Here is a 26,672-nt window from a genome sequence, read left to right on the forward strand (position 1 = left end):
TAAGCAGATTGAGTGGTTAGGGTTTAACATCACTAGCGAAGGAACAACACCGCTCATAAAGAAAACCGAGGCAATAGAAGAACTCTCAGCACCAAAAACATTTAAACAATCAAAAAATTTTATGGGGTCAATACACCACCTCACGCGATATATACCAAATTTAGCACAAGCAGTCGTCGCTCTACGACCACTACTAAAAACACAGAAAAGGGAAAACCAATTGACTGGTCAACAGAACACAACAAAGTTTTTTAAAATATATTAAAATTAGTAGCTGAAATAGCACAAAATAAACATATCGACCAACAATTAGAAACTCGCGACGCATCTAACACAGGGTTAGGGGCAGCATTAGAACAATATTCACAAGAAAGTTGGACAGCCGTAGCTTATGCATCACGCTTCCTGAACTCCCTCGAGGAAAAATATTTGGTAAACGAACTAGAACTATTAGGGGTAGTTTGGGAAATTGAACATTTCAAAAACTATTTTTATGGAAAACATTTCACCGTCATTACAGACCATCAAGCTTTAGTCAGCGCTTTAAGTTCAAGTGAAAGATCAAAAACAAGTCAAAACCGGCTCACACGGTGGATTGATTGCCTAATACCATTCCATTTTGATATCAAACACCTCGCGGGGAACAAAATGGAGCCAATAGACTATATGTCCCGAAATCCAGTTGGATTGGCAATACCCCCAGCGAGTCTGATGAAGAATTTGTTGTAGCATCAATTAATGCATTCATGAATAATCTCAAATTGATTGACAACGTCATTCTAAATAATCTGGCCAATCAAAACAAAGCACCGTATGAGCTGATCAAAAAACGCGCGAAAATCAAAGGGTTATTAGATTCTAACCTAAACACTCAATTAACAACTAAACATTCCAAACTTTCCGCACGCGGTCAATTGCGAACTCACAATCAATTTAAGTTTCACTCAAAATTTGCCAACAAGCAGTCAGCTCTTTCTCATCCAGCAAATTCAAAAATAAACAGTCCGACCATAAAACAGTCAATTTCATCCACCAATACACAATGAGCAGAAGAACAGAGACACGAGGATTCAAAGGAGGCTTCATTCCGGCGGAATGAAGGAGCACGGATTCCAAAGGACGGACCAGTGAGTCGTCCACAGAGTGGCAGGGATCATCAGACAGGGAGGAAAGTCTATCAGATCCACGATAGCACAAAAGGCCACCCGCAAAAGGGAAAAAGGTGATTCCAAGCTCGGCTCAAAACTCACCAAACGAGGATACGGCCAAGATACAAGACGCAAGAGAGGTGATTGTACAAAAGAAGGAAGGCAGAAGAAACCAGGAATAAATCAACTTTCCCCAAAAAGTTTTTCAGTGACAAACATACATTACAAACCAGCACAACGGATCACAAGAAGAACACGGACAACTCAGAAACGAGATCAAGCCAGACAGAAAATGAAACAACTTCAACAGCCACACAAACGAAATCCTCTGGGGAACAACAGAAAAGCGATGACGAAATCTGGGTGAGCCGCGTGGACCCAACTAGGACGATACAAGAGGAGAGGAGACACAACGAGGCACCTCCAACGATGACGAAAAATACACTGCCAGAGGCCAGCTACGAATTAGTTACAGAGGGACTGGTCGCAACACTGGTAAAGGCCACAAACACGACCGAAGCAGAAGAAGACACGCCCCTCTTCAGGAAAAAACTCCAACGAGTATTGGGAGTACGCTTCAACGCCGCTGCCACAAAAAAGGACCGAAATTTTTGCCCACTCATAAATTTTGTTAAAACGAGGGACTGGGAGGCTATTAAAGCGTCATATGTACAATATTGGCACAACATCCGAAACAAGCAGCATGTTCGGGAGGATTGCTTACTCACAGATGAGAGAATTATTTTACCAACACAATTGAGACAAACAATCTTGGACAGCATCCACCTCACACACCCGGGATCAAGAGCAATGCTGCATTTGTGCCAACACGTCTGGTTCCCTCACATCCACAGAACCATCGTCCATTGGGCACAAAACTGCAAACATTGTACTGAACAAGGTAGAAATTTAAAACTTATTATAGGGACAAAACATTCATTCCTAATGGAACCAGTAGTCGAACCTAATGAAGAAGTTCAATTAGACTTCGCAGGACCTCTACCCGATGAATTAAATAGGGATGCATACATATTGGTTGCAATGGATAAATGGTCACAATTTCCTACCGCAAAAGTGGTTGCCAACACAACAGCAGACATCGCCATTAAGTTTATGCAGAGGTATATTTCTAAGAATGGGGTCCCTCGAAGACTAAGATGCGATCAGGCGCAAACACTTAGAGCAAAGAAATTTCAGTTTTTTTTTGCAACAGTAATAACATAAAAATAGTTTTTAAGCCGATAGACGATCATAGGGCTATAGGAGTAGTTGAAAGAATGATTCAAACACTAAAACGCAGGTTGGCGGTGATGAGGATTGATAAAACAAACCAGTGTACCGGTTAGCATCCGATGTAGCAGACATTTTAAAATAATAAGAATCACACCACACGGCGTCACAAAAATCTCACCGTTTGAGGCACACATGGGCCGAAAACCGAACAACTCTCTGTCAAATATTGCAACAAGCAGTTCACCAAATAACTTAAATTGGGGAAAACGCCAAATATGCATGTTTAGACAGAAAGAACCTCACAAAGCAGCCATTACCCGCAAAGATCATGCATGATCTACAAAGATGGTCGGAGGACGAAGTTTCAATCAAAGAAAAAGGGAAAACGAGCCCACAAATGCCAAAGAGGTTACAAAAATCAAATTCTACACCAAAACAAAAAACAGGTGTAGGTCCTAAAGTTATAGAACTAGCCAAAGATAAGCTTAACTTAAGATATGAAATGGTACAAAGAACTATAGATGCACATACTAAGAAACGTATAGAGCAGGTGGGACGAAAGACCATTAGAATTGCAACGAAAGTCAAAAAACCAAAAACATTTGAACAAAGATATAAAACGGTTGACGGAAAACTTCTAACATACTTTCCACACACCGCATGGGTATATACATTCGGCGAAGAACCAATATTATTAAGGAACAGTGGAGCAGCATTTGTACCTAATCCCCTAATTTACGGGCCATGTAGACAATTCCGACTTAGTGATTATGTCAGGTATAAATCCGCACGGAGATCTGGACCATGCCTACGTTTTTTAGACATAGAGAATCCCAACGCGCCACAACACGCAATAGGACGAGAACACGGGCTTGCCAGTGAAACAGGCAAAAGAACAGGGGGACGACCAACACAGAAACTCCAAACAGCAAGAGGGTTGAGTTTACAAACATACGATATATTGGAAAAGAAGACAGTAAACAACGAACCTGAGAAAACCGAATCGAGCCATTCAGACAATGGCCGATCTACAACATCTTCAGAAGATGTAGCCCCTTCTCCAAAACGACAGAACCAGAAAAGCGCACCACCCACAGCACTGGCACCCCAAAAAAAAATCGACAAGAAACCGCCAATCGGCGTTCACAAATGCATTCGGAAATGACGTGCCAACAAACACGATAAACGAACAAATCGAAAACAACGAGGGACAAAAAGAATTTCGTTTTGAAATAGTCTCGCCGCCTGATAAGCCGAAATCTGAATATCCAAGTTTGAAGTCACTAATACAAGAGATGGGCTTCAAGGACAAGACCTCACAGTACCAAGCTTGTATCAAGTTCACTGAGGCCATCAGCCCAAAACACAGTGCCAGACAGACAGAAGTGATGGACCTGACGTCCCCAACAGAGTACGAAAATGTAGAAAACCACAACGACATCCCATTTGTTAAGAACATCGACATACAGAAAACAGGGGACACAGAAATGCAAGAAGACGAAGAACATAACAAATTAGAAGAGGAAATACCAAAAGACGGAAATAATTGAAGGAAAAGAAAAACTCTCAAAGTCCCACGGGGACTAAAAACTCAAAAAAAAACTGGAAAGGTCTCACGGGGACCCTAGAACTCAATTTATATTTATAGTCAGTGAAAATAAAATTTTTGTCGATGGGGAATGTCATCCGGCATGGATCGACAAATCTAGATACATATATATACAGCAACACTGGTAAAGGCCACAAACACGACCGAAGCAGAAGAGGACACGCCCCTCTTCAGGAAAAAACTCCAACGAGTATTGGGAGTACGCTTCAACGCCGCTGCCACAAAAAAGGACCGAAATTTTCGCCCACTCATAAATTTTGTTAAAACGAGGGACTGGGAGGCTATTAAAGCGTCATATGTACAATATTGGCACAACATCCGAAACAAGCAGCATGTTCGGGAGGATTGCTTACTCACAGATGAGAGAATTATTTTACCAACACAATTGAGACAAACAATCTTGGACAGCATCCACCTCACACACCCGGGATCAAGAGCAATGCTGCATTTGTGCCAACACGTCTGGTTCCCTCACATCCACAGAACCATCGTCCATTGGGCACAAAACTGCAAACATTGTACTGAACAAGGTAGAAATTTAAAACTTATTATAGGGACAAAACATTCATTCCTAATGGAACCAGTAGTCGAACCTAATGAAGAAGTTCAATTAGACTTCGCAGGACCTCTACCCGATGAATTAAATAGGGATGCATACATATTGGTTGCAATGGATAAATGGTCACAATTTCCTACCGCAAAAGTGGTTGCCAACACAACAGCAGACATCGCCATTAAGTTTATGCAGAGGTATATTTCTAAGAATGGGGTCCCTCGAAGACTAAGATGCGATCAGGCGCAAACACTTAGAGCAAAGAAATTTCAGTTTTTTTTTGCAACAGTAATAACATAAAAATAGTTTTTAAGCCGATAGACGATCATAGGGCTATAGGAGTAGTTGAAAGAATGATTCAAACACTAAAACGCAGGTTGGCGGTGATGAGGATTGATAAAACAAACCAGTGTACCGGTTAGCATCCGATGTAGCAGACATTTTAAAATAATAAGAATCACACCACACGGCGTCACAAAAATCTCACCGTTTGAGGCACACATGGGCCGAAAACCGAACAACTCTCTGTCAAATATTGCAACAAGCAGTTCACCAAATAACTTAAATTGGGGAAAACGCCAAACATGCATGTTTAGACAGAAAGAACCTCACAAAGCCGCCATTACCCGCAAAGATCATGCATGATCTACAAAGATGGTCGGAGGACGAAGTTTCAATCAAAGAAAAAGGGAAAACGAGCCCACAAATGCCAAAGAGGTTACAAAAATCAAATTCTACACCAAAACAAAAAACAGGTGTAGGTCCTAAAGTTATAGAACTAGCCAAAGATAAGCTTAACTTAAGATATGAAATGGTACAAAGAACTATAGATGCACATACTAAGAAACGTATAGAGCAGGTGGGACGAAAGACCATTAGAATTGCAACGAAAGTCAAAAAACCAAAAACATTTGAACAAAGATATAAAACGGTTGACGGAAAACTTCTAACATACTTTCCACACACCGCATGGGTATATACATTCGGCGAAGAACCAATATTATTAAGGAACAGTGGAGCAGCATTTGTACCTAATCCCCTAATTTACGGGCCATGTAGACAATTCCGACTTAGTGATTATGTCAGGTATAAATCCGCACGGAGATCTGGACCATGCCTACGTTTTTTAGACATAGAGAATCCCAACGCGCCACAACACGCAATAGGACGAGAACACGGGCTTGCCAGTGAAACAGGCAAAAGAACAGGGGGACGACCAACACAGAAACTCCAAACAGCAAGAGGGTTGAGTTTACAAACATACGATATATTGGAAAAGAAGACAGTAAACAACGAACCTGAGAAAACCGAATCGAGCCATTCAGACAATGGCCGATCTACAACATCTTCAGAAGATGTAGCCCCTTCTCCAAAACGACAGAACCAGAAAAGCGCACCACCCACAGCACTGGCACCCCAAAAAAAAATCGACAAGAAACCGCCAATCGGCGTTCACAAATGCATTCGGAAATGACGTGCCAACAAACACGATAAACGAACAAATCGAAAACAACGAGGGACAAAAAGAATTTCGTTTTGAAATAGTCTCGCCGCCTGATAAGCCGAAATCTGAATATCCAAGTTTGAAGTCACTAATACAAGAGATGGGCTTCAAGGACAAGACCTCACAGTACCAAGCTTGTATCAAGTTCACTGAGGCCATCAGCCCAAAACACAGTGCCAGACAGACAGAAGTGATGGACCTGACGTCCCCAACAGAGTACGAAAATGTAGAAAACCACAACGACATCCCATTTGTTAAGAACATCGACATACAGAAAACAGGGGACACAGAAATGCAAGAAGACGAAGAACATAACAAATTAGAAGAGGAAATACCAAAAGACGGAAATAATTGAAGGAAAAGAAAAACTCTCAAAGTCCCACGGGGACTAAAAACTCAAAAAAAAACTGGAAAGGTCTCACGGGGACCCTAGAACTCAATTTATATTTATAGTCAGTGAAAATAAATATTTTGTCGATGGGGAATGTCATCCGGCATGGATCGACAAATCTAGATACATATATATACAAGTTATTTATGCCACGCGTTTTATGTTATAATCATACATTCGGCCGGTTGGTCGACCTTGAGAGACCTTCTCTCGAATGATGACCGAATGAACGGTCAGACCAAAATAAACATTTGTCAAGTCAGTTGTTTTATCTCGCTGCGTATTAGATTATCAGTTTATCGATCCAATCGGATTCCAGAATTAGAAGATCATACGTTGAGGTATGACAACTATGTTGCGACTGCTAATTTTTAAGAGCGCGTTTGGTGCCAGTTGCTAGTATATACTAATTTTGACAAATGCTCAAAAACATCCTTTTCTGGCAAATTGCCCAAAGTGATTTCATTTTGCTGCAACATTTTTTTACGATGGATTGTTACGAAAAAATCCCGAGTGAAATGATGGACAAATGTATCGACCGAACAAATAGACCGTTGTCCTATCTCGGCCATGTCAATCTAACCATGTCAATTTTCGACCCTGCTCAACTCTTATAGACTTCGGACAATGTTCTACTAGTGTTGCAAACCCGCACTACTTTATTCCAATTTAACTTCATGCCAATTTTATTCCATTCTCCTTTTCGAATCGTGATTGTACTGAATTGGCCATTCTTCAAATTGTCATATTAAATTATAAGCGTTCATGATACTTCTCTATGTTTTTACCCAAAAACCTCAATGAAATTACTTGAGGCTAACAATTTTTCCCCTTTTCAAAATATTTGAGTGCTGTTGGATATTTGTCTGGAAAACTTTGAAAAGTAATTAAACAGCAGATTTTAATCAGTCTCGATACATTTTGGAGCCATGTCATGTATGGACCCCACTCGACCTTTGTTTGAATCTGGTCTACTATTGTCGACTTCAATATCGACTTTCTTTCAACCGAAATATTTGGTTGATGTGTATAAACATGATTCAAAAGCAAATATTTGGTGTACTTATTGGTTGCTACGAAATTTTTTTTTGCAATTTGGACACTTTTTGCAGATTGCATCTTTTTGGCTGATTAAGTTTAGAAAACTGCTTAGCGAAAAACTTTAAAATTGTTTTTGTTAGGGCTCCGGTCAAAAAAAAACAATGATAAAAATGTGAAGTTATGGAGATATGAATGTTTCAAATATTGCCAATTTGGTATGATGAAACTTCCAAATTATATTAACGCATAGGGTATGCGGCAAATTAATTCTGCTCAGAAATAATTTCAAATGAAACTGAGGCGAGCTTATTGAGCGAACTTTTGCCTTACTATCCGCGATTATTGTTCCGACTTTCGAAGAAAACGTAATATTTATGCTCGGTGTGGTTTTTTTATTCAGTCAATTTTCACCGATCGAAATAATAATTTCCAACAAAAAATTTCAAAACCCCATCGAAGATATTGACTTCCTGAGTTCGAATGTAAAAAGATATTTCACTTATCCATTTTCGCAAAGATCTGAGGGTTTGAAAATTGCAGAATTTGCCAAGTTCTGTGCTAAATTATGCGCGCTTTGAAAAGTTTATTCATAACGCTGAGAGCGTAACGCGAATTATTTATGCGTGGCGAATTATCCCGCACAACAAAATTGTTCCACATTGAAATGAGGCTAGCTAATTGGTCGTATTAATTTCGTACGACTCAAGATTTTATACTTTGATATTGTCCAAAATGTAAAGGCTTTGAATAATTTCTGTGGAGCCAATATTTCTGCAACTGCAAATTAAACAATTATTTTGGCGCCAAAACGTGTAAGCTGCAAACTTTCTCGCTCAAATTTTTTAAGTTTTACTCAAGATTGTAAACGATCGCTGTTTAATTTTTGAATGCCGCACTTAATATGTTGAAATTTGTTCAAATTTTCGGCACTGTTGAACAAAGTTTTCATTTTCGGCACTATTGTACTTCGGCACTGTTGTACTGCCCCGCTCTGTGCTTTGCACTGATATACGAGCAGTCTTGTATCATTTGATACTTTGAATTCTGAATGGGGAAAAAATAGCCTAACAAACAGTTTGAAAAAACGTTTAAAATTTTTATTATATATTTAAAATTATTATATATATTTTTCAAAAAGACGCCTCAAAAGGTCTTTATCCTGACACGGACACTCATGTTTTTTTAATTAAACAGGACATTAAAATAGTCGGCAATTCAAAAAGTAGTAGTTTGAATTGTTGCTTTCCTTGTCATAACATCCTATCAACTGAGTTAGATTAGTAAAACGAGAAAATATATTTGATTTTCTTTTAGATTCCTTTTGCAAAACTCGCACTTAAATTCAGTCTATTAAATAGGGTCAGTTCTTTTGGTTCACGTTTAAGCAGAAAACAAAAGGTTCTTTGATGATTTTTAACATCAATTAGCCCTGTTTTTCAAATAAGAACAACCAAGTTGAACCATTTTAAAGAACGATGTTGTGTCTCAGCATTTTCCAAAAAAATGCACTATTTAAGTGCTGCTAAGCTTTTTTTGGTTCCTATCATTTTGGGCTTAAAATTAACTACATTTGAAAGAAATGAGTTTGAAAATTAAAGCTTTGTTTGATTTTCTGGGTTAAATTATCAATCTATAACTTTGCTCAACACAAATTGTGCATTGAAAGTTCAAAATTCTATAAATCGCAAAAAAGTGACATCAACAACTTAAGTATCAGTAACAAAACAGAGGATTCTTAAAAATTTATATTAAAAAAACACCCTGTAGTTGCCTTATATTACTGCAAGAAAGATTTTCTAGCATCGCAATCGGCTATTCATAAAAGAAATATTAATTTATGCAACTCATCACAAAGTAATATCAATCATTAGTCATCAAAATTATAATGTACCATCTGCTTACCGTTCAGTTGTTATTTGTGAACGCCAGTTATTTTTTTTTCAGCTGCAGTAATGCAACTCAAGGCTATGATTTTTTTTTTGATTGTGCGGAGGAGTATTGGATAAAGGAAGCTTTTACTCTGCTTGATTTCAAGGCTTACAATCAGTGACTGTAATGTATAGGAAAATATTTTTTTTTCATTAGCAAAGGACAAAGTGTCGATAACCAAGCAGCAAACAAGCAAGGGCGTTTTGAAAAACCGCATGGGAGTTTACACCCACTCATGTTTGTTCATGTGTTGGAGCGATCTTCAATTAGGCGTTGATAATTTAAAAACAGAAAATTTCTTACTTTCAAAAATTTTTTTAAGTTCCGTTTTGCTTAGCTATCAACGAAATTTAATTTAGTTTCGTTTAGCTATCATTTTTTGCGACCCCGCAACCTTTTCTCGTCATATTACACCAATAATGGTCCGAGCTTCTTTAGTAGTGCTCCAAAATTATTATGGTTCTAACCCATTATCAAAACAATTGCTTCAGCTGGAATACGATTAAAATAATCATTATTTGGTTTTGCTCAAATAATGATTAATAAAAACATGGTGGGTATCAAAGCAAAGTTCGGATGATTCGACCGCCCTGCTAAGGGTTGGACATAGTTTTAACTTTCTAAAAAGTTGATAAATCTAGTAAAAAGTTTAAAAAAAACTATTTTTTATTCTTTAATCACAGCCTGTGAAATGAATTGATTACAAAAAGTTCGCCCAAAAATTGACAAAATAGCTTCCTACAGTCCAATTTAGAATAGTTTTTGAATCATGGATATTCCGCAATAGAAAACAAAAAAACCTCGCGCGCATCATTTTATTTAAGCTGGCAGAGTTGACAACTTTCAAACGGCAATTATCTTACAAACTTTTTGAACGTGAATACCCGCACTGAGAAAAAATGGGTCACAATCAATTTTATCCAAATAATGTAGCAAAAAATTGATTTGCCTCAATTTAAAATTAATTTAAGTTGATACAAAATTGTAGCTTAAGAAATCAGTTTCAATCAATTCGAAATCGGTTCAAAGGAATTTTTGTCATTTTTTGGTTTCATTTTCATACGGCATCTGAGTAACAACAAAATCGATTTAAATTGAATTAAATTAATGTTTGTTCACTTTTTCGTTATTCATACAGATTCTATAAAAATTATATTCAGATTTTCTCGATTATCAAAAAAAGAAAATCTGGAACGACATTTATAAGATTTGCTCTTCATTTGACTTTCTTGTTGATGTGTGGACTGAAAAAATCTGATTATAACTAATTTAAAATATTAAGAATCAATTGTTTTCAAACGATATCTAGTTACAAAGTTATTTATAAAAATTTATAAATACAAATTATAATCGTTTGGGAGAACACCATTAAGCCAACAAGGCCCGTTTTCAGGTGTCTCATTAAGCGGAGAACAAAAAAAGTACTTTAATTCTTTGATCCATTGCAATGGACCTCCTACCGGTAACCACTTATTAAACCTCTTTAGTCGCACCTTTTAACCATTCTCTATATAAAAAAAAGTTAATTTAGTTTTCTCAGGTAGTCTTTTCTACCCATAACTTAGAAACCAACAGAAACAAGTTCTACTTATTGATCAATAAAAAGTCTCAAAGCATGCCCAGTAAATCGTACTTCCTAGAATGTAATTATCCAAAAATTTATGATTTTCATTTCCAGTTCTAACAGTTTGGTTTTGTCGGTATTTGCATAAACTAAAACTCCATATTGGATGATTGGTTGCACGTAACTTTAATACGCAAATATTAATTGCCGTCCAGTTAGAAACTTTCTCAATTAAAAAAACACTCCACAGAATTGCAAAACTTTGTTCTTTACTTTATCAATATGCTGATGAAAATTCAATTTACAGGCAAGGAGAATTCCAAGATATTTGAAACATTCTACATCTTCGATTTGGGGGTCATTTAAAAATTACTTTACTGGTCGTTCTTCAGTTTTCGTGCTCCGACAGTATCTCATTGTCTTGGTTTTTTGACATTCAGTGTCAATTTCAGTGTCAATTTGCTCTTGTCTAACCAATCATTTACTTCAAGCAAAGCTGATCTATGTGCGAAAGCAATATAGTCTTTGTTGTTTGTGAATTTCAGATTTTGCAATTTTTTTCTGCATCAAAAATGAGTTGTTCTCAATTAAGTTTTTCAATTATTATGTCAATTTTCTGATATAAATGGGTCTAAAATATTGATAAAAAATAAAAATGGAACAATTTTTTTCATACCACGGGAGCCCTTCAGTTTGAAAAACATAAAAAAGATTGCCTTCAGCAGAATAATTCTTCTCGAGTGACTCTTGCACTCTCTAATTCCGATAGAAATTTTTCTTGAATCCAAATATTGCGCAAGTTTCGATACGAAAATTGATTTTTTTTCAAAGTTTTGATAGATTTCACTGCCTTGCAAAAATCCATATAAAACGATTTACATCAACTTTTAGGCTTTTGAATTGATTTTTTACTCAAAATTAAAAACTTATATAATCCATTCTAATTCAATTTATGTATCTAAATGAGTTATCGTAAAACGATTTTCATACAGTATATTGCTTGAAGAAAACTCAATTTCAATCTCAAGCTTGTCAGTGCGCTTTTACTATCAACTTTAAGTGCAGTACAAAAATAGTTCAGATGACACAAACACTATTAGCTAAAATTTGTTTAAAATTTTTAAAAATTTAAAAGACAAATTTTAAAAGTTTCTATGTGGAAAAAACCAAACGGAGAATATTTTTTCATTACTTTAATCGAAAGTAGAAAAAACATAGCTAACCGATTGAAAATGGATAAATGTTGATGAACTCATCTGAAACAAAAAATTAAGTTGATGTTTTTGAACAGTTTTTATTTTTCAAATTTCGGAGAAAACAAATGTCTGTTAAAGCTATTTGAGTTTCAAGATTACTTTGTTAACAACTAATTTTTTATAATTTTCATTAGATAGATATATTTTTCTTCCGGGATATTAGAATGTTGATATATATTTCAAATACTTGAAGAGAAATCTTCGTTTTTAGAAAATTTAAATTGCCTTTAATTTTTTTTCCTTATAGCACATGAATTTGCGAAACTATCGTAATTAGAGAACGTAAATTGCCTTTTTATAGCAAATGAATTTCATCGGTGCAAATAAAGTGCTTGTTTGATCAAAGTATTTTAAAAATGAGGCCCAATTTCTATCGGAGTTAATTTTAGTAGCCTCCAAACTTAGTTTTTTGGACCTCTGTGACATAACATACCTTTAAGTCTATCAAAAACTCTGTTGTTCCATGGCACCAAAAAAACTGCGATTAAAAACTTTCAGGGTTTAAAAAATTATATCAAAGAACCCCTTCTTTACATAGTCGCTGTTTTTGTTCCGGTTAATGAAGAAGAAGAGGAAATATATGCGCTGTGTAGAAAGTGATGGAAACATGTGCTTATGGAGTTTTTTCTTTAGACAATTATCAATTTTTACCAAGGTTTTTTTTAAAATTGAGTAAGTTTTTCTGTAAATTTTGATCAGATTCAAAAAATAGTTTTTACATGTTATAAACACACTTTTATAAAAACACACTTTTAAACAGCTGTTTTTTCGTAAGTTCTGGTAACACTGGGTAATGAAAAAAAACACCAAGAAAACAGTGCTTTTTAAAATATTTCACTTGCAAGGCCAACTGTTTTCAAACAAGGCCAAAAATTGACCTAATTCCGACTTTTATTTAATTCAATTTTTCTCTGGAAATTGAAACCTCTTCCTAATCCATGCAAGTTTCCAATCCACCTAATTTTTTTGAACATTAGTCTTTGAACCTGGTTTTTTGCACGCTCTTTTTACTTTCTATAAAACGCATCAAGGTTCAAAACACGCAACTTAAATAGATCATATTTCATGGAATGCTCAATTATTCCACAAGTTGCTTTCTGATTTTCTGAGGTTTTGTATTTAAATTCATATATGTAGTGGTTTTGAAAATTTTTGTTTGCGCGTTCTGTTATTTTTGCGCATTGCTTGCATCTAGTCAAATAAATCATCCACGCAGTTGAATACGTCATTTTGGTTCAAATAGTCCATCTTTTTTAGGTAGCAGTACAAATGAAAGTGCTTCCAGTGCCAAGAAGACTGCAAACATTATACTGCTTTGGACCCTCCTCATACATCCACCCTCATCTACTTGAGAATGTAGAGCTCTAGTTTTGTAGAGATTTGGAGGTGCAACAAATTCTTTCAAATTCTTGCATCTTTTGAATGCGTAAAAATGTCCACTGTGAGCTTTGGTAGATTCTCATAATTCAGCAGATACTGGTATTCTGATTTTTTTTCTTAAAATTCGGTCCTCTAGGGCTGTATATTTCATCATTACTGTTCTAGAACCCATAAAACGTGGTGGCATCCTATATTCTTCCCTGATAAATGTTTAAACTTCATTGGAAACCTTCTCAATATAATAGTCCTTTACACTCTTTTGCTTTTAAAGTTTAATCTTATCTGATGTACAGAACACAGTTTTGATTTCTAAAGCCAAGAAGTTTAAACTGTCAATAGCATTTTTTTGTAAATTTCCCATGATTATCCATTTTAATCTGTTTTTTGAAGACCTCTTCCAGTCTGTTCAGTATTTCGCAACAACAATCTGATATCAAAATATCCACAAAATATCAACTCCAGGAGTTCAGATCTCATTAGTTGAGCTAAATTTTCAATCATTCAACCCCAAGCCAATTCAGAAAAACTATGAGAAACTTTTGGACCCATTCTCGGCCCATCTGTTTTCAGTTTCAATTGATTCTTGTAATGCAAGTTTAGCATTATGGAAAACTCTTCAATGCTTGAAAAAAAAAACAAGAAGTTGGATCATTTTTTATGTGTTTTGATCAAAAGAAAATGTGTGCCAGGTCTTGTTTGTTTTGTAAAATTTATGTGATTCAGTCAGTCTTTGGGAATTGAGTTTTTACAATAGCTTAGCACTTTAATATTCGTCTTCAGGGGCGGATCTAGGATTTTTTCGAGGGGGGGCGGATTTTCAAAAATTTTTGGAAAATTTTGACGACCTCTTTTTTTTTAGGTCGACCAAATTGATTATCCGAGCTCTTTTAAAGCACTAAAAGGTCCCTGTTTTTGCCAAAGTTTGTGCGCCGCAGGCAAATTTTTGAAAAAACAGGTCAAAAAAGCCGTTTTTAGGCACTTTTTGAAAAATTTGGACAAAAAAAATCGCGTTTTTTTTGGCGCGCGCTCCCCCTCAAAGTTAGTATATATTGGCGCCCAAGGCGCCTTTAGAAAAACTTTAGGGTCGGTCGGCAAAAAATGGATTTCTTAAAAAGTACCAAAGGGGGACCCTCTGGGTCGGCAGGAGGTTGAATCCCTGAGGAGGGGGGCGTCCGCGCTACACCCCCCTTCCCGCCTCCCCCCCTAAATCCGCCCCTGTTCGTCTTAGCAGGGGCGGATCTAGGATTTTCTCAGGGGGGTGGGCGGACCTTTTTTTTTTAGGTTGACCAAATTGACTTTTCGAACTCTCCCAAAGCACTGTTTTGCCCCTATTTTGGAAAAATTTTCTGGGCACTTTTTGAGAAATTTTGACAAAAAAATCGCGTTTTTTTGGCGCTCGCTCCCCCTCAAAGTTGGTATATATTTGCGCCAAAGGCTCCTTTAAAAAAATTTTAGGGTCGGTCGGCCAAAAATAGATATCTGAAAAAGTATCAAAGGGGGGACCTTTGGGTCGGCAGGGGGTCGAATCCCTGAAGGGAAAGGGGCCTCAGCCGCCCCCCCCCCCCCCACCCCCTAAATCCGCCCCTGCGTCTTAGCACTTTAGCAGTTATATTAGAGTCTAAAGCAAAAAAAACGACTTCTTTCAACTAGTTTTTTAATTTACTTGACTTTTTTGATTTACTTGCACGGAATCTACCATTACAGACCTGTTGCCTTTATCTTGAAGTCTTAAAACAACTGTTTTTTTTTGTATATTTCATAATTTTGGACCATGCATCTCTTTCTACTGCATGTTTTTTTAGCATTCAGGTTTGATATCAGAACAAGACTGCTCGTATCAGGGCGAAGCCCTGAGTGTTCCGACTGCCTTTTAAGGTTTATGGAGCAGTAATAACATTAAAAATTTAAATGTAAGAAAAATGAAATTTTTTTTTCTGAAATTCGAAAAAATTTTATAAAAATCATCCCCCCACACGCCATTTAAAGTACAAAAGGATAGATTCCGCTTCTTGTAACAAATCAATTATGGCAAGCAAGCTTCTTTCAACCAATTTGAAACAATTTCTAAGACGGATTAACTCTCCGCTCACTCGTTGATAGGGATGTTTCACACTTGGAGCTGTTTTTTTTGCAAACTATTTACATCAGTGGTAAAAGAAAAAAAAAGAACAAAGTTTTTATATACATTTTATTGGAATATTTTGGTTTTAGCACACTGTTTTTTTCAAGCAACAAAATGTATACTACGCCTTCTTTTTATTGTTTCGACTCTCGATACAAAAGTAACGGAATATTTGCGCTCGGGGTGGTTTTTTTTTTCTTCAGACAAATCTCGACTTTTTAACTAGCCATTTTTGACGGAGTTTATTACATCATTCGAAAGCTATTGTTGTCCTGAGCTTAAATTTGAAAGGATATTTCACCTGTGATCATTTTCCGTGAAGTTATAGGAAAATTAAGTCGTCAAGGAAAAAAATTAAACTTGGAAAAATTTTTATTGCTTGGCAATGTAGAATAAATAGCAAATATTTAACTCAAGTTCGCCATAGCACGAAAGAAATGCAAATCAGTTTTTTCTTCGTAAACATGCATATTATTCTGCACTTTTTCGTTGAGCACCCGGTATTTTTTCTTTTTTGTAAATTGGTGCCCACTCGACGCGTTATAGAAATTAAGTTTTTGGACGGAAGCGTCTTTTTGCAAATTTGCAATCACTTTCCATATACTGGGGTGCGATCCACTGAAGTTTGACATTATGCCATAATGCCAGCCCTCTACAGCATTTGTTGTTCTGGCCAAACCCGATGATGGGTTTGTATTAGGATGCTAGTAATTTTAGGGCTTCTAAGAAACGATGTTAAGTTTTTTCAGTTTTAATTGGCAGGAACGCATATATGCAAGCAGGGGCTATTCCTGAAAGACTAACGTGTATGGAGTAAAGTTCATGAAAACTTTTCGGGGTAACTTTAAAAGTTCCGTCAGCCAACCAAAAGTTGGCTGTTTCAAGCACACGTAGCATTTCAGGGTCGCCGAATAAAATGGTCCTCTCGTGATCATTTTGCCCACTGTCAAATCTTATAAAATTTTTGAAAAGTTCGGGTATTTCGAAACATCTGGTTGCTGGGGAGACTGGTAAGACTTCTTCTCGTTGCTTGAGCGCTCGTTTTGCGGTGCAACTAAATTTTCTTTGGATGGTACGGCTAGTTGAGTGGCAATTTTGCCTGTAATGGGCTGAATGGCGGTTGCGACTTCGACGGTTGGAGTGTTACTATCGCTTAGATCCTTGATGTTTTTCAAAACTAGTCGAGCATCAGGTTTGCCCGTGGAAACATCGTGATTATGTTGACCCCTTGTTTCAATAAAGTTTTCTCCATCCGTAATTGAGGTTGCGCGGCATTTATGGGTTTGGTACTTTGAGAAGTTCCAATTTGTTGTTGTTTTGTTTTTACGTTTAAGGAAATACTCGTGGCCTGATACCACTAGCATTTGTTTGTCTTCCGAAGATAAAGTAAATTGGAATGACACTTCAAACGTTATATCTGATCTGATAGAGTGGTATAACAATGGTTAAAGAAATAGGCAGTATGATTTTTTATAAAACTCACAAACGTCTTCAATTAGCGTCATGTAGGTTATCTCTGTTTTAAATGCGTTAGTGAGGGATTATTTCTCTAACTAATCGAAATGCAATTATTTTTGAGGTGCTAGAGGCATCAAGTGAATTAAGACTAGCTTTTCAGACCTCAATTAGTAAGCTTAATTGGACTACTCCTGTACTTATAAAAAGGACTTAATTTGAAACAAATTATCGTCATTAAAAGGGGGTTAAATTGTTGTGGGGTTATCATGTTACGGGGTTATAATATAGGGGGTGTAAACAGAGGGGGTTAAATATCGTAGGGTTAAAGAGTGGGACACCGATATGGCATGTGGGGGGATGTTTTCACAAAAAATCTCAAGTTTTTTAGAAAAAAAAATTTAATTTTGCTTTATTACATTTAAATTTTCCGTTTTATTACTGCTCCATAGACCTTAAAAGGCAGTCGGAACATTCAAGGCTTCGCCCTGATACGAGCAGTCTTGTTTAGCTAGATAGTCTTTTGAAAATCATGACTTCTGTTTATTAAAACAACTGTTTACATACTCTGAAAAAGTCATGAATTTGGACTATTTATCTCTTTTTACTACATATATTTTTTCTAAGTTTTAGATAAAGTTCTACCTATACGAAAGAAAGACTCTGTGAATAGTTGCCGCGTTTGGTTGTGGAAGTTTGAAACCACAGACACGTTCTTTTAAGCACTGCAGATCTGTTTTCAATGCAACAACGCAACAACTCGCAACACAAAAACTGATTGATTCGACAAACAGATGGGAAAACAGTGGATCCATAAAATTCTTGTAGTAAATGTGATTTGACTTCCTAATTAAAGAAGAAAAAATCCAGGTAGGGAGATCAGAATTTTTTGAGATGAGAGTCTGGAGGAGTTGTCGAGACGATGTAATAGCTCATGCAGAAAACACATTTATGGTGCAGAAAAATTAATATGTTGTCGAATTTTCCACAAAACTGAATTGAATGGATGATCATTTGAAATATACAATAAAATAAATGCTTTTAACCAGGGGCGGATTTAGGAGGGGCGGGGGGGGGCGGACGCTCCCCCTTCCCTCAGGGATTCGACCCCCTGCCGACCCAAAGGGTCCCCCCTTTGATACTTTTTCAGAAGTCCATTTTTGGCCGACCGACCCTAAAATTTTTTCTAAAGGCGCCTTGGGCGCCAATATATACTAACTTTGAGGGGGAGCGCGCGCCAAAAAAAACGTGATTTTTTTGTCAAAGTTTTGCAAAAAGTGCCCAAAAATTTTTTTTGAAAATCCGCCCCCCCCCCCCCCCTCGAGAAAATCCTAGATCCGCCCCTGCTTTTAAAAAACTAAAATTTTGGATTAAGTAATTAAGCTTGCGCTCAGACTAAAAAGACTTTTGTACGTCAGATAAGATTCAACTTCAAAAACCAAAAGAGTATAAAGGGTTCTGTATCTGTTGAAACAGGAGAAGGTGCAAAAGATCACTGGAAACGGTCTTTTCGCATCAAAAAGATGGGAGAATTTGAAAGAATATATTGTACCTCAAACCCCTGCAAAACTAGAACACCTAATGAGGGCACATGTGTGAACGAATGTACTAAAAACTGACGATGTTTGCAGTTTTCTTGATACTGGAAGCACTTTCAGTTGCACTGCTATACACTAAGTATGGGTTATTAAAATCTAAGTAACGTTTTCAAGCATCGGATGATACATTTGGTTACAAGCAAGCAAGGCACAAAAATTATTTTCTGGGTCAGCAAAATAACTCAAATCAGACATGCTAACAACAAGAGCCACATCAAACGTCAGAACGCAATTTGTGAAAGAGTGAGCAATTCATGAAATATGGTATATCTAACTTGCCGTTTATGCTCCTCGATGTATTTGATAGAAAAGATAAATTTTCAGAAAAAGACTGGTGGATTAGCTGTGTGGTGTATATGGATTAAATCGAGGCCACAATTATCAAAAGAAAATTGAGCTAAAAATCGAAAACTTATTCACATTTTTATTTTTGCTTACAAAAGTCGCGGTTTACAACCGAAACTTTGCAATGAGTATATTTAAAGCACTGCTTTCTTGGTGTTTTTTTTGTGTTATTTTGTGTTAATATAGAAAAATTCGTGGGTTTCACAAAAAAATATGCACTTAGAAAATTGACGAATCGAATGCAAAACTGCCTCAAGTGTTAAGATTGCCGGTTTGAAGCAAGCTAGTTTCCAGCAAATAAAATTTTTTTGAAAAAGTAATGATAAACTGAGTGACTGTGTTAACGTCTCATATGTTTTTCCGTTTTTGACATGGTTTACCCTGTTTTTAATCAAAAATGCTGCTTAAATCGAACATTACGGAAAATGTAATAAGGTCACCCTTATTTAAAGATGTTAACAAAATTAGGTTAGGCTGACTCTGTGCTTTTTATTTGTGATTTAACTTTTATTAAACTGTATTTGATTGGTTTTATACTAAATTTAACAGCTTCGACATTTTTTCTGGAGAAGACAAATAAAACCCAGGCCCTTCATCGAACAACATGGAATCAGCGCAAAAACTATTAATTTTATTGCCTGTAGTGTTTAAAGCAAACATGATAAACAAACTTGGTTATCTGAAAAAAAATCTTCAAAGTTTTTTTTGCAATGAAGCTAAGCTTTTGCCAAAAACCACGAAGTCTGTCTTCTACTGGTACTAAAAAGGGAAGTGGTGTCTGCCTATGTGTTCCAAGAAGAATGAAGCTGCTAAGTCATACGTAAATTGTCAAAAATTGATAGTAGTTTTTTTGAGTCATTAATTTTTGAAATTGAATCTTCGTTCAAAACAGAAATCCTTATCAATGTTTCATATTTTCCAGATAGAAAATTTTTATCTCATTTTTTTGATAAGCTATCAATGAAAGTTTCAGGTGCGTACAAATTAACAAATTAACAGATAACAGGTAAAATTAACAGCTTGGTGACTCAAATTTGATCTCCAGTTTAGCAGACTTTTCATCATTTTTACGTTTTACGTTTGTCAGTACCAAGTCTGAGTATACCTACTTGATTCACGCACTCAAGTTTAACACCAAATGATCATTTAGTTGTGTTTATAATCAACTGTTACCAAAGTTTGACACAGATCATTTGCTTGTAACGTTTGATTCAAATCTTGATTTCAAAAAACAACAGAACTGCTCGTATCAGGGCGAAGCCTTAAATGTTCCGACTGCTTTTTAAGGTTTATGGAGCAGTAATAAATTTGAAAAGTTAAATGTCATATAAAAATGATTTTTTTTCAATTTGAATTTTTTAAAATCAAGATCATCCCAAGTACAAAAAGATAAATTTTGCTCCTTATAACAAATCAATTATGACAAATAAGCTTCTTTCAACCAATTTGGAACGATTTCTAAGACGGATTAACTCTCCGCTTACGCGTTAATAATGCGAAATATATCGCGCGTTAATTGTCCCAAATTGGCCAAAATTGCAATCTTTAAACCCCCATAACTTTACGAAAAATGATCACAGGTAAAATATCTTTTCAAATTTGAGCTCAAGACAACAATATCTTTCGAATGATATTTTAAAAAATCCGTCAAAAATGGCTAGTTAAAAAGTGGAAATTTGTCTGAAGAAAAAGAACCCACCCCGAGCACAAGTATTCCGTTACTTTCGTATCAAAAGTCAGAACAAAAAAGTTTCATTGACTTTTAGTTGCAATAAAATGATAAAAAAATTTCGTGTAGCGGCATCTTGTTTCGACTGTATCGTTTCACACAAACCAAACACGGGATGCGAAATGTTTTAAGTTATTGCCGACATTTTTGTATCATTTTTGAGTAAAGTTTCTCCTTACAAAACCAAAACAACGCATAATTACCAAGAAAGACAAAAATTTAACAAGACTGCTCGTATATTCCGATTGCCTTTTAAGGTTTATGGGGCAGTAATAACAGTAATAAAAACAAATGTAATAAAATAAAAAGAAAAAAAAATCGAAAATTTGAATTTTTAAATAAAAATCATCCCCCACACGCCATATAAAGTACAAAAGAATAGATTTCGCTCCTTGTAACAAATCAATTATGGCGAATAAGCTTCTTTCGACCAATTTGGAACAATTTCTAGGACGGATTAAATCTCCGCTTACGTGTTAAAAGCGCCAACAAATATATCGCAGGTTAATTGTCCCAAATTGGCCAAAATGCAATCTTTAAACACCCATAACTTTACAAAAAATGATCACAGGTGAAATATCTTTTCAAATTTAAGCTCAGGACAACAATAACTACGTCAAAAATGGCTAGTTAGAAAGTCGAAATTTGTCCGAAAAAAAACCCACCCCGAGCACAAATATTCCGTTACTTTCGTATCGAAAGTCGGAACAATAATCTATTATCTGTTTAATGAGTGGAAACGAACAAAAATGGACGAGTTTTTCATATCTTTCATTGATACTCAAAATCTTGTCAAAATCTTTATAAGTTGTCGCAGCGCCAAAAAAAAATTGAAATATAAAATTACTTTAACTAAATAAAACACGAACCAACCCGATAAGTTGGGAAAATATAGATTGAAAAAAGTCAGATATAGAAGATGGAAAAAAAGCAAATAACTTCAACTCAGTAATTTTTTTGCACACAATTAAAACAGCAAAACTTGTCAATGGTGAATTTTTTCTAATGAATTAGTGTATCAAGAAATTTTCATTTCCCCATTTTTTAGGGGAAGTGCACATAACTCCAATATACAAAATAAGAGATCCAACAGAGGCAATTTTAGTAACAATTATTTTATCTAAAATAAATAAGCGCCTTTAACTTGAACAAACTTTTGCATATTTTTTCTTCATTTTAATGTTTTTTTTGTAGGTGGTGTGTTGAGAAAACTATGAAAACGCGTTGAAAATTTGCAAAACTGGCTAAGTGGTCTTCATTTCTCTTCAAAAAATGAAAAACAAACAAAAACATGAAAAAAATATTCTAAAAAATTCTGATTTTTTTTTGTTTTCTTTTGAACTGTAATGTTTCAATTATTTTAAGGCTGTTTAGCCAATGAAACGCTTAATGAAGCTTCCACAACAAGTTTTTCTTTTTTGAAAATCATGTTTTTCAGCCTAATTGACCAATTTCGATCAAATTTTACTAGAAAATAAAATAAATCTCAAAAATTTTCTTGACACTTGAACAACTTTTTAAAAGTTTTTAAATTATGTTCGAATCACGACTGAGAGGGCATTAACATGATATATCACTCGAACCTTTCCTATAATTATTTGCGGCACCTGATTTTGCGTGAAAATAAAAAAACTATAAAAAAAATAAAAACACACCCGAATACAAAGTTCTACCCCATTTTCAGGGGTCAGAACAATAATCTAACCTTCTACATATGTAAAAGCCTTGCTGAAATGTGACGTTTGTTCTGTGTTCGAGCGATTCTTTGATTTAAAATAAAATTCCCCCTGTGTCTATCTAACTCGTGTTAACTGAAATCTAAATGAGAGGTTTGACATGTAGTTTTAGGCTTTTATTTTGCATTTGAAGTTTCAGGAAACAGACTAAAAATACAATTAGGTGATTACCTCACTTTTTGCAGTAACGTGTAGGTGTTGCTTGTATAACAAATTTCTCGTAGATGTCATTTTAAGCTTAGTTTTGAAAAAACTGTTAGGCTTGAAGCGATGGAAAAAATATTTTTTCAAGCAATTGGAATGAATCGCAGTGGTCCATGTGATCAATTTTAGATGCTGCTTGAAGGTAGTTTAATTTGAGTTCAAAAGGCACTTCGAGAGGCAATTAGAAAACAAACGCCAATTTTGTTTGATTTCAGAAAAATCCATCGAGTAAAAACCATCTTTTCATTCTCAATTACCATTTTAATTCAGTGTAGCTGACCAGCAAAAGAACGCATTGCTCAAAAATTCTATAGGTTACACTTTGATCAGTTTCTGCCTTAAAAAAGCTTTGCAAGTTAAGAAGAAATTTTTTTCTTGATAATGATAGCCAATAAACAATAAATCTGTAACCTTTTGGCAAAAGTATTGAGGGTTAAAGTGAGTTTAAGTATTATTTAACATGTTAATATGCAGATAGATCTATATGCGCCGAGAAGATTATGGGTTTTCTTCATGCTTTTGTTAAGTGAAAAAAGAAGAATAGTAAGTTGCGGTTGACGTCAATGAGTGGACATGATTTTGATTTCTGCGAACATTAAGGGCGGGTATTTATCAATTTGTTAGGAAATATTCAAACTCTATTTTCCCCTTAATTTTATTCTAAGTGCATGCAATTTTGTTTTAATGACATTCAGCAAAAACGTATCAAGTGTTTGATCTTCTTCCCTTTAACTGGATTCGAACGCTTTTTGAAAAAAAAATAAATTTCGAATTTTTGAATTTCAACTTTTTCCCCCAAATCATGTTGGTGATTAATAGTTTTTCTTCTGATTCCACGAAAGTGAAGAGCATATACGCTTAGAGGTTTTTGTTCAAACCAGTTTTGCTTAAAAAGTTGACAGCGTGCGGGAATCAGTTCTCGCGCTGCCACTAATCTGGAATCGTTTGAAAATCTACTCGATTAATACAATAGTTTCAAAATGCGATTTTCTTATGAGCGAAGAACTATCCCGCACTCATAATCGTTCCAACTTAAATTGAGACGAACTCATTGGTCAATTTGATTTAAAAGTGTATTTGATAAGGGCAGTCAAAAATTTATAGTTTATAAAAACTTTATAAAAAAAAGCTGTTGAGACCAGTTAAGGGACAGTCGATGCATTTAGGGCTTTGCCCTGATATACAAGCATTTTTGTTATTCTGACTATTTTCGAAAAAATGACGGAATATTTGTGCTCAGGGTTGTTTTTTTTTCGATCCAGACAAAATTATACTTTTTAAATGGCAAAATTTGAGGGAGGTTTTTTATATAATTTGAAAGGTATTTTTGTTCTGAGCTCAAATATAAAATAATATATCACATTTCATTATTTTTGTAAAGTTATGGGGTTTTGAAAATTGCCAATTGTGCTAATTTGAGACAAATAAAGCGCGATATATTTCATTCTTTTAACGCATAAGCGGAGGTTTTATCCACAAATTGGATGGCATGCTCTCTGCTCTATTTAATTTATTGCTCCATGCAAAATGTATCACTTTGTAGTTTACATAGCGTGTGGGGGGAAGATTTTCAAAAAAACCTCAAAAAAATGTTTTCATCAACTTTTTAGTTCAAACTGCTAAAAAAAATTAAAACGCAGAAGAAACATTCAAAACTTTGCCCTGATACGAGCATTCTTGTTGTATTATAAATTGAGTCGCATTAGAAATTAAATTCAAATTTTTTTGCCAATCAAAAATTTCTTGTTTTTATTACAACTCAGCGAGTGAGATTTCATCGGAAGATAAAAAATGAGCCAAATCGAGTACTTGCAGCAGTAAAAATGCTCATTTACAATTGGGCATAGAAACCGTCTTGATGATCAACAATGACCTTACAATGGGAAATCATAGACGGAATCAAAGAAAATTGAGATTTAATTCTTGCTTATTTAATTGTTTATATCGTCATAACAACAAATACTTTGTAGCAAACGTTTTTTAGGGTCTACTCGCCCTAACGAGAATAATTATGGATTTAATTAAATTGATTTTGAATCAAACAAAACTGATTACCAATGCACATTTTACGAACTGAAATGGATTTAATATAGATTTAGATTGATCTTTCTTCAAAATTTTGGATCAATTTAAGTGTCTACCAAATCTATTTGGATGGCTTTTCCGACTCACTAAAATCCATTCGAATCTTTTTTGATAACAACCGAACCTTACTAAAATCAATTAAAATCTATTCGAAAAATCCACCAGCAGATCAGTTTTAGTGTCTAAAAATCCATTTCAAATCGAGTTAAATGAACTTTTTTTTGCTGAAATTGCAAAAACATGCTATTAACAAATATAGAAAAAAAAAAATTTTTCCCCGATTTCTGGAAACCACACATGCATGATAAACAAAAAAAAATCATGAAAAAAGTCAATGCAAATAAGCAAAATTCTTCCTTGCAAAAATAACCAAACCTTGGGACAAAACCGATGTATTAATTCAAAAAAATGTTCAGTATAAACCAGTTTTTCTAGCTCAAAATCATGCAAGGAAATCATAAAAATTCATCAATGAAAAATAAGTTTTTAGGCAAAATCCTACTCAACAAATCATACGAGTATAATCATTATGAATCAAATTTTTGAATTTCAAGAACAAACAGTGAACTAATTTTTTTTTAAAAAAGTTGGTATAAACCAACTTTTAAGCAAACTTTTACGTAGCAAATTAGGAAAAAACTTCTGATTAGGACAAATTAGGTAAAAACAAATAAATGAGAATTCGAGCTCCAAAAGGGCAAGAAAATCAAAGAAGGTTATCAAGATTTTCAAAAACTATTTGGTCTTTGCATTATGCTACCATAAGTTATGGATTTAAAATGAAAAATGCTGGGCAATGAATAAATGCAACACAAACTCGAGACAGATGAAATTCGATTGAATAGAAAACAGACTTAAATTGACTTAAATTTGTTTTAATTTCCCAAAATGTACACAAATTCTTACTAAAAAATGGATTTGAAACGATTTAAAGTCGATTTGAATTAATTTTTCAGATGGGCTTTTAAATATTAAATAGATCCAGATCAACCTTATTTCTATCTTTTTAATCTTTGATATTTTTAATGCTAAAACTGATCTCAATTGAATCTACATACTTTTTTCAATATACTATAATCAATCCTAATGCCCTTTTGTCAGTGAAGCGTATGAAAGCCTAAAAACATGTGAAACCCAAAACATGAGAAGAAATGAGATTTGTACATAGCGAAGAGTCATTTAATTTATAAATCTCAGGATCAACGTTAGCATTATCGATAGTGGTGGAATATCTTGCGAGAATGGTGGAATATCTTGCGCTGCCTATTTAAGAAATCAAAAAATCATACAGAGGGAAAGTAATGAATAGAAAAAGATGACGCCAAAATTCAGGTTCAGTTTGATGCATTTGATTATAAAGAGACTATTCACTGTAATTGTCAAAAACGGCCATCAAATTAAACAAACCTGCTCATATATCGGGGCAAAGACCTGAAAGTTTTGACTCCCCCTTAACTTGTCTTTTGAAAGTTTTCATAAATTATAAGTTTTTATTGCCAATATTTAATTCATGTGCTAATATCTGAAGCGATTTAAAATGTCCCATTATAGTTCGGCTCACTTCAGTTTGGAACTGTTATGGGTGCGGATAGTTTACCACAAATATATTTTCATAATTGAATTACGTCATTCCGAACTTTCAAACTCAAGTATGATAATGTTTTCTCACATCTATTACTCGCTGTGTAAACAAAAAGGAATTACAACAAGACTGCTCGTATCAGGGCGAAGCCCTGAATGTTCCGACTGCCTTTTAAGGTTTATGGAGCAGTAATCACATTAAAAATTTA

At 35.1% G+C, this 26,672-nt stretch overlaps 1 protein-coding gene across 2 annotated transcripts in view; it reads right to left on the bottom strand.

The window, feature by feature from the left end:
* The window catches only part of LOC134842528 (universal stress protein YxiE-like), a 37,595-nt gene extending 14,682 nt beyond the window's left edge, over positions 1 to 22,913 (bottom strand). The window contains exon 1 of one of the 2 annotated variants that reach the window (XM_063858911.1): positions 22,765 to 22,913. In XM_063858911.1, the coding sequence (XP_063714981.1) occupies positions 22,765 to 22,824 (60 nt within the window). In that variant the 5' untranslated portion in view covers positions 22,825 to 22,913. Of the gene's footprint in view, positions 1 to 9,381; positions 9,517 to 22,764 lie in introns of those variants that run through there. The other variant, XM_063858912.1, reaches the window with a different exon arrangement.
* Positions 22,914 to 26,672: the final 3,759 nt, after the last annotated feature.

Source organism: Symsagittifera roscoffensis, chromosome 3 (assembly GCF_963678635.1).
Source record: "Symsagittifera roscoffensis chromosome 3, txSymRosc1.1, whole genome shotgun sequence".
Classification (NCBI taxonomy): Eukaryota; Metazoa; Xenacoelomorpha; order Acoela; family Convolutidae; genus Symsagittifera; species Symsagittifera roscoffensis.